The sequence below is a fragment of the Manis javanica genome, chromosome 13 (genome assembly GCF_040802235.1).
Source record: "Manis javanica isolate MJ-LG chromosome 13, MJ_LKY, whole genome shotgun sequence".
NCBI classification, from domain to species: domain Eukaryota; kingdom Metazoa; phylum Chordata; class Mammalia; order Pholidota; family Manidae; genus Manis; species Manis javanica.
Window position 1 is genome coordinate 97878044 of NC_133168.1, and position 14713 is coordinate 97892756.

General features: G+C 57.5%; 2 protein-coding genes across 2 annotated transcripts; both read right to left on the reverse strand.

The window, feature by feature from the left end:
* Positions 1 to 6166: 6166 nt before the first annotated feature.
* LOC140845438 (ral-GDS-related protein-like) lies at positions 6167 to 11055 on the reverse strand. Its single transcript, XM_073219516.1, has 9 exons — positions 9981 to 11055; positions 9563 to 9666; positions 9010 to 9079; positions 8245 to 8310; positions 7871 to 7942; positions 6845 to 6966; positions 6631 to 6718; positions 6370 to 6433; positions 6167 to 6264 (listed from the first exon to the last, which is right to left on the reverse strand). The coding sequence occupies exons 1-9, from the start codon at positions 10158 to 10160 to the stop codon at positions 6167 to 6169; spliced, it is 864 nt and encodes a 287-aa protein (XP_073075617.1). The 5' UTR covers positions 10161 to 11055.
* On the reverse strand, positions 10802 to 12840 carry LOC140845439 (uncharacterized). Its single transcript, XM_073219517.1, has 3 exons — positions 12708 to 12840; positions 11595 to 12137; positions 10802 to 11475 (listed from the first exon to the last, which is right to left on the reverse strand). The coding sequence occupies exons 2-3, from the start codon at positions 11872 to 11874 to the stop codon at positions 10802 to 10804; spliced, it is 954 nt and encodes a 317-aa protein (XP_073075618.1). The 5' UTR covers positions 11875 to 12137; positions 12708 to 12840.
* Between the last annotated feature and the right edge of the window lie 1873 nt (positions 12841 to 14713).

The window sequence follows — 14713 nt, forward strand, 5'->3', positions numbered from 1 at the left end:
AGCTCTTCTGTGTCAGGTTGAGGCTGGTGGGCCGTGCAGGATGACAGGTCTGACCTGGGCACCTGCCTTGCTAGGGGCCCGTCTGCGTCCTCCTGCCCATACTTCCCTCCCTATGTGGCTGGGGAGCCTGAGGTCATCCCTGGGACCACCGTGCAGGCAGATGGCTCTGAGGGTACTGTGGGCAGGACCAGGGAAAGGAGGTTGGCCTGGGTGTCCCGATTTTACCTCCTGTCACCTGTTCACCTGAGGTTGTCAGTAGGACCCACGCCCGCTTCCCCAGTGCCCAATCTGTGGCTCCACCTGCAGCATAAGGCCTGGAGACTGTCTCCAGCCTGGAGCCCCCCAAAGGGGTGCTTATGATGATCCTGGAACTCCCCTCTAGGCCAGGCCTCCCCTCCTGGGAGGGTGAACACATCCTGAGAGCCCTGGGGGAGCGTGTGGGGAGAATCAGAGCCAAGTGCCTCCGCTCAGCCGCCCCAGCCATTTGTCACAGATTTCAGGCCACTCAGCCAGGACCCAGGAGCGGGACACCAGGGGCCTCATATCAGCCTGGCCTGGGGATGGGTGGCTGAGGGGCACCATGGGGGAGGACTGGGTACTGGGGAGTTTTGGGGGGTGCTGTGAGTTGTGAAGCGTCTAGAAATTGGGCTCAGAGAAAGCCCCCCCAATGGAAGGCACGCACCTCCTGAAGGTGCATTCAGAGTCCAAGTTCAATGTTTTTGGCAACGGAATTTCTGGAACGTGTGGGGCAGCTGTGTCTCATCAATGGTACACAGCTAGACTGGTGGCCTGCAGCCCTGGGATCTACTTGGGTTACTTGGGCATTGGTGTCCCAGACGTGAGTAGACACCCCGGGGCTTGTAATCAATAGATTTTCATGTCTGATCATAATCTATAGGTGACAGGCAGTAAGGCCCAGGTTCTTTTTGGGCAGCCCTCCCCAGTGCTGCCAAGGTGTGCCTGCCTGGGGCTTAGAGCGCTCCGCTCTTCCTGAGCACCTAATGAGGGAGGACAGCGGATGAAATGCAACCTGGCGGTGGTCAGGGCGCCCCTGCGTCAGAGAGTTTGAGGGCCTGGGTGGGTCGGGGGGCACACGATGTCTGCCTGTGGGGCAGAGCTTTGAGAAGAAAGAGCAGTGTGGGGGCAGTCCTCTCACTGACTGCATCCCACCTGCACAGGGGTGACCCCCAGGGACAACATCCACATCACACTGCCCTCAGGGAGGCTATTTCTTTTCTTTTTTTTTATTATTAAGGTATTATTGATATACACTCTTATGAAGATTTCACATGAAAATTCAGTGGTGGGCAGCAAGGGCCAGGGCCTCCCCTGCTCTGTTGGCCAGCTGCCCCTCTGAGCAACAGGCCTCCCCTGAAGGGAGGGGCCGGGGCTGTGTCCATACACTGGGCACCCAGAGGATCTGCCCACTGCAGCAGAGGATGGGACAGGCTCCTGACGTCCCTGCCCCTGGAGCCGCAGCTGCATGCATGGATGGTGCTGGCAGCTACGGCCACATGGCTTCTCTGTGGGTTCCGATGACGGGCTGTGCCCAGAGCCCCGTGCCTGGGCCCAGAGCAGCCCTCCCCCCGTGCTTCCAAGTTTTGTATCCTGCTACTTTGCTGAATTCAGGTATTAGTTCTCGTAGTGTTGGAGTGGATTCTTTAGGGTTTTTTATGTACTATATCATGTCGTCTGCATTCAGGGACAGTTTGACTCCCTTACCAATCTGGATGCCTTTTATTTCTTTGCGCTTTCTGATTGCTGTGCCAAGGACCTGCAGTACTGTGTTGATGAAAAGTGGGGAGGGTGGGCATCCCTGTCTTGTTTCAGATGTCAGAGGAAAGGCTCTCAGCTTCTTGCTGTCAATATGATGTTGGCTGTGCGCTTGTCATCTATGGCCTTTATTATGTTGAGGTGCTTGCCCTCTGTGCCCATTTTGTTGAGAGGTTTTATCATGAATAGGTGTTGAATTTTGTCAAATGCTTTCTTGGCATCCATGGAGATGATCATCCTGTTTTTGTCCTTCTTTCTGTTGATATGGATGATGATGCTGGGTTTTCTAATACTGTACCAATCCTTGCTTCCCCGCAATAAATCCTACTTGATCATGATGGATGGTCTTCTGGATGCATTTTTGAAGTCGGTTTGCTAGTATTTCGTTGAGAATTTTTGCATCTGTGTTCATCAGCTGGGCTCATAGAATGCGTTTGGAAGTATTCCTTCCTTTTCTACATTTTGGAAGACTTTGAGGAGAATAAATAGGTATTATTAGTTCTTCACTAAATGTTTGGTAAAATTCAGTGGTGAAGCCCTCTATTCCGGGGGTTTTGTCCTGAGGTACTTTTATTATTACAAATTCAGTTTTGTTGCCAGTAACTGGTCTGTTCAGATCTTCTGTTTCTCTCTGGGTCAGCCTTGGAAGGTTGTGCTTTTGGAGAACGTTGTCCATTTCTCCTAGGTTATCCAGTTTGTTAGCATATAGTTTTTCATAGTATTCTCTAGTACTTCTTTGTATCTCTGTGGTGTCCGTAGTGATTTTTCCTTTGTCATTTTTGATTCTGTTTATGCATGTCGACTCTTATTTTCTTGATAAGTCTGGCTAGGGTTTTATCTAGTTTGCTTATGTTCTCGAAGAGCCAGCTCCTGCTTTCATTGATTCTTTCTATTGTTTTATTCTTCTCGATTTAATTTCTGTTGTAATCTTTATTATGTCCCTCCCTCTACTGACTTTGGGCCTCATTTGTTCTTCTTTTTCTAGTTTGGTTAATGGTGAGTTTCAACTGTTCATATTGGATTGTTCTTTTTCCTGAGGTAGGCCTGTATTGCCATGTACTTCCCTCTTACACCGCCTTGTCTGTGTCCCACAGGTTTTGTGTTGTTGAATTATTGTCATTTGTCTCCATATATTGCTTGATCTCTGTTTTTATTAGGTCATTGATCCGTTGGTTATTTAGAAGCATGTTGTTAAGTCTCCATGTGTGTGTAGGCTTTTTCATTTTCTTTACGTAATTTATTTCTAGTTTCATACCCTTGTTGTGTGAGAATCTGGGAGGTACAATTTCAATCTTTTTGAATTTCCTGAGGCTCTTTTTGTGGCCGAGTATATGATCTATTCTTGAAAATGTTCCATGTGCCGCACTTGAGAAGAATGTGTATCCTGTTTGCTGTTGGGTGGAGAGTTCTGTAGACGTCCAGTAGGTCCATCTGTTGTAATGTGTTGTTCCATGGCTCTGTCTCCTGATATTCTGTCTAGTTGATCTGTCCCTTGGAGTGAGTGGACTGTTGAGGTCTCCTATAGTGAATGCATTGCATTCTAGTTCCCCTTTGAATTCTGTATTTGTTTCACATATGTAAGTGATACTGTGTTGGGTGCATAGATATTTATGATGCGTATATCCTCTTGTTGGATTGACCCCTTTATCATCACGTAATGTCCTTCTTTGTCTCTTGTGGGTTTCTTTGTTTTGAAGTGTATTCTGTCTGATAAAAGTACTGCAACCCCTGCTTTTTTGTCCCTATAGGATGCTTGAAATACCTTTTCCCATCCATTCACTTTTAGTCTTTGTATGTCTTTGGGTTTGAAGTGAGTCTCTTGTAGGCAGCATATAGTTGGGTCTTGTTTTTTTATCCATTCAGTGACTCTGTGTCTTTTGATTGGTGCATTGAGACCATTTTCATTTAAGGTGGTTATCGGTAGGTATGTCCTCATTGCCATTGCAAGCTTTTGATTCGTGGTTACCAAAGGTTCAAGGGTAACTTCCTTACTAAGAGCCTAACTTAACTCACTTATTGTGCTATGACAAACACAATATAAAGGTCTTTTTTTCCTCCCTTTTTTTCTTCTCCATTCTTTATATGTTATGTATCATATTCTGGACTCTCTGTCCATCCCTTTTTATTACCTCTGGTGACAGTTATTTAACCCTGAGAACACTTCCATCTGTAGCAGTCCCTCCAAAATACACTGTAGGGATGGTTTGTGGGAGCTAAATTCTCTCAGGTTTTTCTTATCCGGAAATTGTTTAATCCCTCCCTCAAATTTACATGATAGTCTGGCTGGATAAAGTATTCTTGGTTCGAGGCCCTTCTGCTTCGTTGTATTAAATGTACCATGCCACACCCTTCGGGCCTGTGAGGTTTGTGCTGAGAAGTCTGATGACAGCCTGATGGGTTTTCCTTTGTATGTGATCTAAATTCTCTCTCTGGCTGCTTTTAATAGTCTGTCGTTATCCTTGATCTTTTCCATTTTAATTATTATATGTCTTGGTGTTATCCTCCTTGGGTCCCTTGTGTTGGGAGATCTGTGCACCTCCGTGGCCTCAGAGACTATGTCCTTCCTGAGATTGGGGAAGCTTTCAGCAATTACCTCCTGAAAGACACTTTCCACCCATTTTTCTCTTCTTCTTCTTCTACTACCCCTGTAATATGAATATTGTTCCGTTTGGATTGGTCACACATTTCTCTCAGTATTCTCTCATTCCTAGAGATCCTTTTTTCTCTCTGTTCCTCAGCTTCTTTGTATTTCCCTTCCCTAATTTCTCTTTGATTCATCATCTCCTCCACCGTATCCAACCTGCTTTTAATACCCTCTGTTGTGCTCTTCAACGATTGGAGCTCCTTCCTAAATTTGTTACTGAGTTCTTGAATATTTATCTGTACCTCCATGAACATGTTTATGATTTTCACTCTGAAATCTCTTTCAGGAAGATTTATTAATTCAGTCTCACTCGATCCTTTCTCTTGTGTTGAGAGTTTGCTTTGAACGAGGTTCTTTTGAGGTTTCATGTTTGTATGTTTCGGGGTTCTCAGGTGAGTGATGCTGGTGCCTTGGGGGAGGACAGAGCTGTTTCCTGTTTCCCGGCTGCTATCCCTGTCTCCACGGCCAGAACCAGTGGCCGCACACACAGGTGTCAGCCTCTGTGCTTTGTGTTTGTAGCTGCTGTAGGTGGGACGTCCGTCTGGCTGGCCTGATGCCAGGGCAGGGGCAGCCAGTTTGCGAGCCAGGTACAGTCTAGCCAGGAGGAAGACACAGCAGGCTGCATATCAGCGTGGGGGTCCTCGGAGCTGCGTGGCCAGCCAGGCGGATGTAGCGCCTGAAGATCGTTTTGAGTTCCCAACCTGCTGGGCAGAGTGCACCCGCCCAATTCTGTCTACCTGTCCTTTCTCCTGAGCAGTAAGCTCTGTGCAGTCCTTGCCCCTTCAGCAGCCCTCTTGCTTTTAGGAAGTTTTTGAGACTGCCCTCCCAGAGCAGCCGGATATGAATCCCTGTTCTCCACAAGCAGCGGGAATCTCCATCTCTCCAGGTATTCCAGCCCCGCTAATCACCAGAGCACCATGCAATGTAGGTTTGTGCTCCGAGCAGATCTCCAGAGCTGGGTGTTCAGCAGTGCCAGGCGTCCACTCCGTCCCTGGTCTGGGTCTCTTCCTCCCGCCGATGCGCTGGGGTGGGGGAAGGGCTCGAGTCCCGCCGGGTCACAGCTCTGGTACCTTACCCTGTTCCGCGAGATCTGCTCTTTTGTCTAGGTGTGTGCAGTCTGCGTAGCCTTCTTTCCTGTTATTCTTTCAGGCTGAGTTGCATGAATTATATTTTCATATTATATGTGGTTTTGGGAGGAGGTCTCTGTCTCACCTCTCACCCCGCCGTCTTTAATCCACAGGGAGGCTATTTCTTAGGGATGAGGGGTGGAAGTTGCTCAGGGCCGCCCCTGGGAACCTGTGACCGCTGTCCACCCCTGCATCCTCAGATGCCTCCTCTGGGCTCCCAGGGGTGGTGGTTCCGTGCAGCACTGCGCCGTGTCTGTGTCCATCCCTGGAATGTCCAGGCCTGGTGAGGACGGCCCCACCTTTTCCTGGAACCGTGTGGCTACAACTCGGTGGCTGATGGCACCCAGGCAGCAGGTAGTGTTGACAACACGGGAGGCCACGTGCACAAGTGGTGACACCCTCCGCGTGGTGGGGCAGCTCGCCTCTGTCCAGCGGGCCACGAGCAGAGGGGACGACCCAGCAGGAAGGAGGCCAGATTGGCTGCAGCTACGTACGGGTCCTTGGGGTGCAGCGGCAGCCTGGGGAGCTGCCCGGGTCTGCCGACCGACGGAGGAGGTGCCAGAGGACCTGCCGCAGCAGAGGCTGAGGATGAGCAGGGGCAGGAAGAGGAGCAGGAAGCAGGCTAGGGCCTGGGAGTGCCGGGTGCCGCCTGCCCGAAGGGGGAGCTCTCGTCCGCACGCAGCCAGGGCACCACCAGGGCTGCGGGCCCGAGGACGGCAGCTGCAGGGCCACACAGGTGCACAGAAGAGGCAGGTTATCCCGGGTTCCCCCCGTTATCCTGCTTCCATCCCGTCCCCACTGCCCTCTGGGCCCCTGGTCCTGCACGGAGGGTCCTGTCAATCACAAGCTCCCGGGGCGTCCCTGTCACGGGGAGTCTCCTGAGCGTCACCTAGTCACAGAGGAGGAGGCTGGGTCCCAGAGGGAGAGGGGAACCATCCTTCAGTCTGACAGGACTGGTCGGCCGTGGAGCTGGGGCCCCAGCCCCATTGATCTTTAGGACGCCCCCACACCCCATGTGGCCCGAAGCTTCCCTGAGGCTGTGGAGCAGCCCACCCCCTGCCGATCGCCCCCGCCCAGAATACTCACCTGGCCCTGGCCAGGAAGTTTAAATGTTGTGGCGCCTGAAGAGCTGCGACAGCCCCTTTCTGCCGGCCCTCTGGCCCTCTGGCTCCAGCTGGCAGGACAGGATGTAGCTGCAGGACAGAGGGACACCTGTGAGCCCCTGGAGGCACACGTCAGGGTCCCTTCTCCCAGAGCCTGCGGGCAGCTGCAGCCCACGCCTGACTCCGGCCGGCCTCACCTCTGCTGCTCATCCAGGGGCTCCACAGCCTTGAGAAAGGACTGGAAGCGCTCATCGGGATCCAGGTCGTACTTCCTGGCTGCGTACCTTTGCATCCCGATCTCATATAGGATGGAAATAACCTGGGGCAGAGAAAGGACAGGATGCAGACGAGGAGGGTGGTGAGGAGTGGGGGCACTGGGATGGTCCCGGATCTTTGCTCACACGGAAACCCGCCTTCCCTCCAATGCCATCCAGCCCTGCCTGTTCCCACTGTTGGCCCTCTAGCTCCTCCTCCAGGAAGGCGGCCTTGATGCCGCCCCCACCCCCCCAGCTGACAACGCCTTCAGTGTCCTCAGCTCTGTGTGGCTTAACTCTCTCAAGACACGTTAGACCCAGGGTATGGGGTGGAGAAGGTCCCACCCAGGGGATCCTGACGCCGTCCCTCACCTTTTATGGCTGGGCACTCAACTCTTATGTTATAGAATCACCATGGAAGGCAGCAAGGCAGCCAAAGTGCATCGGAAGCAGCCCCCTGAGCCCAGAATGAGGCTGGAACGTCCCCACCGTTTCTCAAGGTGGAGGACCTCCAGGGCCCTCCAAGGGGCAGGCCTGCCCAGAAACAGCACCCGGTCCTGGCCCGGGATCGGGCCTACCGAGAGGCGGGGAGTGGACTGGGGAGCTGAGGCCAAGCTTCCCACGCAACTCTCCGTGATGGCAGACAGGGAGACGGGGCCTCAGGCGGGCAGGCACTGCCAGCCCCTTGATGTGCTTCCTGCCCTGATGGAGCAACACGCCTCCCCCTGGGCAGGGCTTGAGGGGGAGGACAGTCCTGCCCAGATGCTGCCCCTCTAGCCCTCAGCCCTGCCTGCCCTGGGGCCAGGACCGGGGCTTATGTGCGTCCTCTAGTAGAGGTCCAGCTTCTGGGGTGGACGGAAGACTCTCAGAAGTAGTAGGGGCCGGTACAGAGAGGTGTGGGCTCACTGGGGCTCTCTCCTCCCCAAAGCTCACCATCCTGACCCCCTGTGCCCCGCTGGGCTCACTTACTTCATCATTATGTTCCGTAAGTTGCTCCATGGGCACGTCATCCAGAATATATCCGAGGAAGGGGACCATGCCCTGTGCCACGGGGGTGGGGAGGTGATGAGTCCCTGCCTACCTCAGGGGCGCCTACAGAGCTTCTCCTTAACCCCACACCCGCAGCCCTGCCTACCTTGGACCACCCTGTGCTGCCTCCCTCCCCTCCCTTCACCCTGCGCTCCTCTCCCGGTCCCTCCCAGGGCTGGCTTTTGGCCAATCCCAGGACCTGTGGTCCCTGCACCTGTCCTCCAACTACTCCCTATACACAGCTGCTATCGTCCTCCTGGTCACCCCAGTGCTGGCAGCTCAGGGCTGGTGGCACCAGGCCACGCCACTCTCACCTGAGTCTCCTGGTAGTCGGGTGTCCTCTGGTCCCACTGCCATCGCGTCAACAGGCGCTTCGCCTCCTGCAAGGTCCAGGACACTCAGGTGCTCGTGCTCCCCTCCCACGTGGCCTCCCACCACCAGGCCTTGGTTGATGGATGCCTGGCGCGCGTCCCCTGGCTCCTATGCTGTCCCCACCTCCAGCAGGCTCTCAGCCTAGAGCGACCCCAGCTCCGGCACACACTCATCCTCTCTTGTGTGTCCTTGAGCCGTGGCCAGCCGCCCTGTGAGGCTTCCTCACCTGCAGAGTGTGTGGGGAGATCCCTGCCTCCCAGGGTGCCCTGAGCACCCACTGTCACCTGGCTATCACCACGGCTCCCCTCACACGACAAGGTGGGATGGGCACCAAACTGAAGCCCATCTTGTGCTCCCTGGACCTCGCTCACCTGGCAGGTCCGCACCCCAGGGTAACGGTCTGAGGGGACCCAGGGAGACGCCGACCTTGCTCAGCCACAGGACCCACCCCTGCTTCCAACGCCGCCCCAGCCGCAGCCCTGACCCGGGCCCTGTCCTCTGGGTCCTCACTGGATGCCAGTCCCCCAGTCAAGTGGGGCCAGGCAGGGAGACAGAAGAGGCCCTTGGGGGCCTGGGGGACCCTACTTCCCCCATCAGCGACCCCCTCTCACCCCGCACACCTCAAGTGTGCCCCCAGGCTGGGCCCCCACACGGCAGAGGACTTGCCCCAAGGACCCCTCCCTTCCAGACCTCTAGCTGCCATTTACCTCGTGGAACCACTGCCGATCAGCCTTCTTGTCCTTCTTTTTAAGTTTTTTAAATATGTAGGCGTTCTTCCTAAGGGGCGGGGAGAGGAGGAGGGGACATGTGGCCAGCAGGTGGGGAGTCTGGGGGCAGACCCGTTTTCCTGGGACCCCAGATATCAACTGTCCTGCAGGAGGCTTTCCAGCAAAGCCCTGAGCCCTGGGGACTCCGTGGCCTGGGGAGGGGGCTGCGTGTTTCCACCCGGGGCCTCCATTCCCAGTTCTCCCTGGGGCGAATCTGCTTTGGGCCAGGTCGCTGTCCTTGGGGCAGAGACCTCCTGCTGCAGAACTGCATGGTGAGATCTCCCGTTGGCTTCACCCCACACCTGACATTGTGGGAAACTGATTCCTCCAGGGGTATCGCTGCCCTAACCCACAGGGCCTCCAAGAGCCCGCCATCCCTGTCCCTAGGCTCTGCCGCCTCCCAGGAAGTCCCCGCCGACTGAGGGGACACTCCCAGACCTAGGGGTATCCCTGTCCCCACAGGTGCCCTGGTCCCGGGGACAGGACTACCCACCAGGAAACATGTCCCCAGGTCCTTTTCAGACGACCTACAGGAGGGCACTGCAGGGCCAGGAGAATCGCGTGGAGGGATGCAAAATTCAGGAAGGTCTCACACTCCTGGGAGAGAAGACAGAGGTGAGAGCGTGGCCTGCTTCTCTGCTCTGTCCCCCCATGAACTCCTGTCCTTAAGCCCAGCACACCTGGTACCTGGTGAGCCGCCCTCCTGGGTGGAGGACTGTAGCTCAACCCAAGGAAGGGGCAGGGATGGCTGTCCCCCCCTGGGGCCTGCGAGTCCATATCAGCACGACCCTGGCAGGAGGGCCCAGGGACCGTCCAGGGCAGACCGCAGGCACTCATCATGAGAGTTGGGGAACGGGGGGAGCAGTTTCCAAAACGCCAGGATGGACCCCGGGGGCCGTCCCATGACTCACCTTGGCCACCCGAATCCAGAACTCCACAACTCGGGCCCTGTCCCGGGCCATCATGCTCGGGGTCCCGAGGCAGCAGGTGGTGACCAACCTAACCGTGGCTTCAAACTGCTTCATGACCTTATTGATGATGGGGGCCACGTGCTCAATGCTTGCCTTCTCTGGCTGGTACCTTCTTCCCATCTGTGGCTTGTATGCAACGTAGGCCTCGCATTCATAACGGGTGACCTTGTTGAACAGCTCCTGGGGATGACAAGGGGTGTCATCCGGATGTGCCCCTGGTGCCGCTGTGCCAGGCAGCCACCGGTCGGAGCTGGAGCCTAGGCAGCTGGGGGTGTGCTGTGAGCCTTGTGGCCATCCGGGCTTTGCAGCCCGTCCACTGAGGCGCCCAGGACCAGATGCACAGGACCCCACAGTGGTGGGGAATGCTTGGGCTCTGCTCGCAGGCACCCTCGCTTACCTCCTTCCTGCAGCAGAAGGCACCTCACCCTGACATCCTGGGGCATCTGCCTCCCATTCTGCCACCCCATGTATCCCGGTACCCACACAGGTGCAGTTTCCCCCAAAACAACTTCACCCAGGGCCTTCGGTGGTGTCTGTGTCTCCCACGCCATCAGGTCCATGGCAGGGGCCTCTGAAGTGTGGAGGCTGTGGAGGCCTGACAAGCCAATGGCCCGAGGACCTAAGGCCCTTGCAGCACCTCCCTGAGCACCCCTCCCCTGCCCTGCCCCTCCCAGTGCGGCCAGGCCCTGCCCACCTTCCCTCCACTACTCCTCGTTGGTTGGCAAGGACCCCTAAGGGCCAGCCCTACCGTCCCCATGTGCTCAGTGCAGTCTTGGGCGTGGGGAGGTTCTCTCAGGGCACAGGTGAGTTCGTCGGAAGCTGGGACGTGGGCCCACATCACAGAAGTCCACGTCAGGGAAGGGCAGGTCTGGGGCAGCCCGTGACACAGGGAAGGCCCAGCCCGGACCCCGAGAGCCCGCTCCACTCACCGCACAGATCAGGGTCAGCTGCTTGGCCACCAGGCGGGGAGGGAAGTGCAGGATGGTGAGCGGCTCCTCCCTCATGGCACAGGGGCTGGTGGGCGCTGGCCCTGCCTCTGGCTCTGCCACGTCTGGTGCCATTCCGGTAGGTGGTACGGGCCCTGGGCCTGAGGGCTCAAGGGTCTCCAGCTCGGGGCATGAGACCACTCCTGGGATGTCCCAGGGGCTCATGACACAGGGTCTGGTTGGGTCCAGGCCCGCCTCGGGCTCTGGCAGGCCCGGTGCTATTCCGACAGGTGTTCCCGGCCCCACGGCTGAGGGCTCATGGGGCTCCTGCTTGGGGCCTGGCACCGGGGCTGAGGCCACTGCTGGGACATCCTCCGGCTCTGCTGGGGCTGAAGCAGGTGACAGCGGCCGTAGCTCCAGCACAGGGGTCTCATCGAGCTCCGGGATGGACTCTAGGCTCGAAGACGGCCTTCTCTGTGTCTCTGGACCCAGCTGCATCTGCCGTAGTGCTGGAGCAGGACACAGAGGAAGGGTCACCCCGGGCCCGATTCCCCGTGCCTCACTGCCTTGAAGGGAACCCCAGTCCGGAAAGCCCACCCGAGATGGTCCCCTGGCTGCAGCCCCTCACCTTTGAGCACGGCCACCGTGGGCTCCAGGTCCTCCTTCTCGCCCAAGTAGTGGAGGACATAGCCCTGCAGGGTGCATGAAGGCTGGGTGCAGAGGAGGATGCTGGACGCACTCACGGGCTCCCAGGCAAGACGCCTAGCCAGTCCCTTACTGGGGCCGTGGGAAGGCCGGGGGGTGGCAGAGTGAGAAGCCTGGTCTTTCCAGCCGCTCTGCCCTCCCCTGCCTGCCCAGGCACCTGCCACCCCACTTCCTGACCCTGCGTGTCTGTCCTGGCACCCCATCCTCTCCCGTCCTCCCGAGTAGGAAGTCCCCAGTCGTCAGGCCGCCCGTGGGAATCCAAAGATGGGTGACCTGCTGGGCTCTGCTGGGGACCCCCTGCCCCAAGCCCCAAACGCCTCCTCCGCCCATTCTGTGCACACAGACAGTGCCCCCTCTGATCCCAGTGAAAACTCACATTTTCAGTTCCTCCTCGGGGCCCTCATCGTGCTCCCCATCATATGAGGAGGCCCTGAGGGCATCAGCTATGATGCTCCCTGGCCATGACCTGTGGATGACGCCTGAAGTGACTGCCGGACTCCCCCCGGGACGGGTTCCCAGTATTGTGTCTGCTTCCTTCATGCAGTTATGCTACGTGTGCCCAGAGGGCCTGCACCAAGTGGGTGCTGCACACCTATTGTTGCTGAAGGAAGTCCCCCAGAACCTGTCCAGGTACCCCTCTGCTGCCCCCAGAGGCCCCTCATGTGAACTCAGTGAGGACAAGGACCGGTCCCAGCCACAGGGAATCGCGAGCCTCTGCTCCCAAGGCTGCTTTCCGTGTGCTTTTCCAAACTGAGGCCACTGACGGGTGACGCCAAAGGCTTTTCATCAGGTACAGAGAAGTAATAGCCCCACAGTGGCCCAGCTTGGCCGGCAGTCCTTTCTGCAGCACCCAGTGCCGGGGGAGCCCCTCTGAGGCTCCTCCCGTGTTCCCCATGGGCACCCTAACAGGCTGATCACCAGCCACCTTACCTGTCAGAGGAACACACCACGGCTCAGACACATGTGGGCACACTCAAGACACACCGCGGGCTGTGGGCAGAGGCCCGACTGTGCCGAGGAGGGGGTGGGTGCTCACCAGGAGAGTCGCTGTCCTGTGGTCGGCTGCTCAGCTTCCTTGCGAGGGCGTCTTAGCTCAGGTGCGCTCCGGCTGGGGAGCAGAGCTGGTTCCACTCGTGCCGAGCGCTTTCTCCCCTTCCTCCTCACGCGTGTCCGGGGAGCCCTGTGCCTGGGGACCTCAGTCCCATGGACAGTTGGCTTATGTTCAGGCTGAGGGGGGCAGCAGGGAGATACTCAGTGGGAAACCCAGGACCCACCAGGGTGAGGGAGGTTTGCAGCTCACCCGAGAGTCCCCAGCCCCCTGGGGTGCGAGCAAGGAGAGGCATGGGGTGCCCACGGGGATGAGGTTCCAGGCCCTCTGGAGTGGGCCTGTCGGACACTTTCGTGGGGCAGCCCTGGGAGGGCCCTGGCAGGTTGCCAGGTTTGGAACGGGGTCCTGGGTGTAGACAGCCTGCCCCGGGTCCAGGGAGATGGAGTAGGTGAATCCATCCACCAGCTCCTCCTCGCTCCCCGGGGTGGAGCTCTGCAAAGCCACCGCCTGGTTGCTTCGGAGGAGGCACCTGGGGCTGCGTGGACCTCCCCGCAGGGGGCAGTATGGGCCCCAAACCCTGCCCCCGAGTTCCGGCACACGGGGCCATCTGCCTAGATATCCAGTCCCTGAGGGAAGGAGAGGACACCCCCGGGCTCAGGACTAACGTGTGGGTGGAAGTACCTGGTCCCAACACTCACCTCCACGTCCTGAATGCTGAGAGCAGAGCTGTGACAATGACTGCCCCGCTAGGGGTCCACCACCTCACAACGTGCTGCCACCCAGGAACGGCCCCCCTCATCCCCAGCCTTCAGTCTCACCCATGTCCCACACCCACCGCACACACACAGGAAGGGCCGTGGGAAGCTCAGGCTGGGATGGGTCACACTGTGGCCTGGAACTGGAGGGGCCCGCTCTGGGCCGCCCTGTGTTACCTCGGGGCTCCTCGGGAGACACGGACAGAGGCGGTGGAGGAGGTCACTGAGCCAGCGCCCACAGCGAGCAGCAGGACTCTCCGTCTCGGCTTCCCTGACTCCCACGCCTTCAGAAGGCTCCGTACTACAAGACCGCATGTTGCTCTGTCGAGCGCCTCCGGTCAAGTGAGCAGGACTGGGGTCTGCGGCCAGGATCAGGGTGCCGTCCAGGTCACAATTCAGGTTCTACTGGGCGTGTCTTCAGTGACATCACTTCTTCAAGGGTCCATTTCCGGGGTCCCTCCCTGCATTCAGACACGCCCACATGCCCCTCTGGGCTGCTGACTGCCCACCCTCCTGGCCCTTGCCCAGCACGACTGCACAGATCTCCACCAGAGCCCTCCCCTCGCTCTTTGGCAGTGTCACCAGGGTCCCAGCTCTGAGGAGTCCAGCTGAGTTCAGGCCTCTTTTTCTCCCCAGTTCCCTGTCCTGCTGAGGCCACGGTATCTCCCAGGAGGTGCCCAACGTCCCGACCTGCACAGGCAGGGTCACGCCAGACATTCCTCCCTAGGGACATCCCGAGGGATATATGGATGAACGTCCAGCTCCTGGGGTCTGGTGTCACGTGTGTCTGATGCACAGACTCGGAGATGGCAGAATGCAAACCAGGCTTGGCACGGGGCGTGGAACACCACGCAAGTCAGGCTTGGGTTCAGGCCTTGTGATCTTGGGCAGGTCAGTCCCCCGGTAGGCCGTTTTCAGGTGTGCACCTCTAAGGTGCAGCAATGAAAGGGGTTCCAGGTGTTGCCATCTACTGGCATCCACCTTCCAAAGGTCCAGGCTGCTCTCAGACTAGGTGCTTTTCAGACCAATCAGTAAATGGGTCAGAGTAGCACACTGGAAATGAGGTCTGTGCTGCCTCTGAAATGCAAGTTGGTCTACCAGGCTGCTGTGCCCTTTGTGTGTGGGGGGTGGAGGAGGGTCCAGGTACAGCACCTCATTCATCACCTTAGGAGAGGTAGGCATGCCCACACAATAGACTTGTAGAAACTTCTCGAAGATGAAAGGCCCCTGAATTTGTGT

Bases quoted from the DNA above. Each gene is read 5' to 3' on its own strand.
- LOC140845438 (XM_073219516.1), bottom strand. From the start codon at position 10,160: ATGGGAAGAAGGTACCAGCCAGAGAAGGCAAGCATTGAGCACGTGGCC. The intron at 6,967-7,870 runs GTAAGTGAGCCC...TCTCTGCCCCAG, and splicing joins TTACGGAACATAATGATGAA to GTTATTTCCATCCTATATGA. The intron at 6,719-6,844 runs GTGAGGCCGGCC...CTGTCCTGCCAG, and splicing joins CCCCTGGATGAGCAGCAGAG to CTGGAGCCAGAGGGCCAGAG.
- LOC140845439 (XM_073219517.1), bottom strand. From the start codon at position 11,874: ATGGGGTGCCAGGACAGACACGCAGGGTCAGGAAGTGGGGTGGCAGGT. The intron at 11,476-11,594 runs GTGAGGGGCTGC...GTCCTGCTCCAG, and splicing joins CACGGTGGCCGTGCTCAAAG to CACTACGGCAGATGCAGCTG.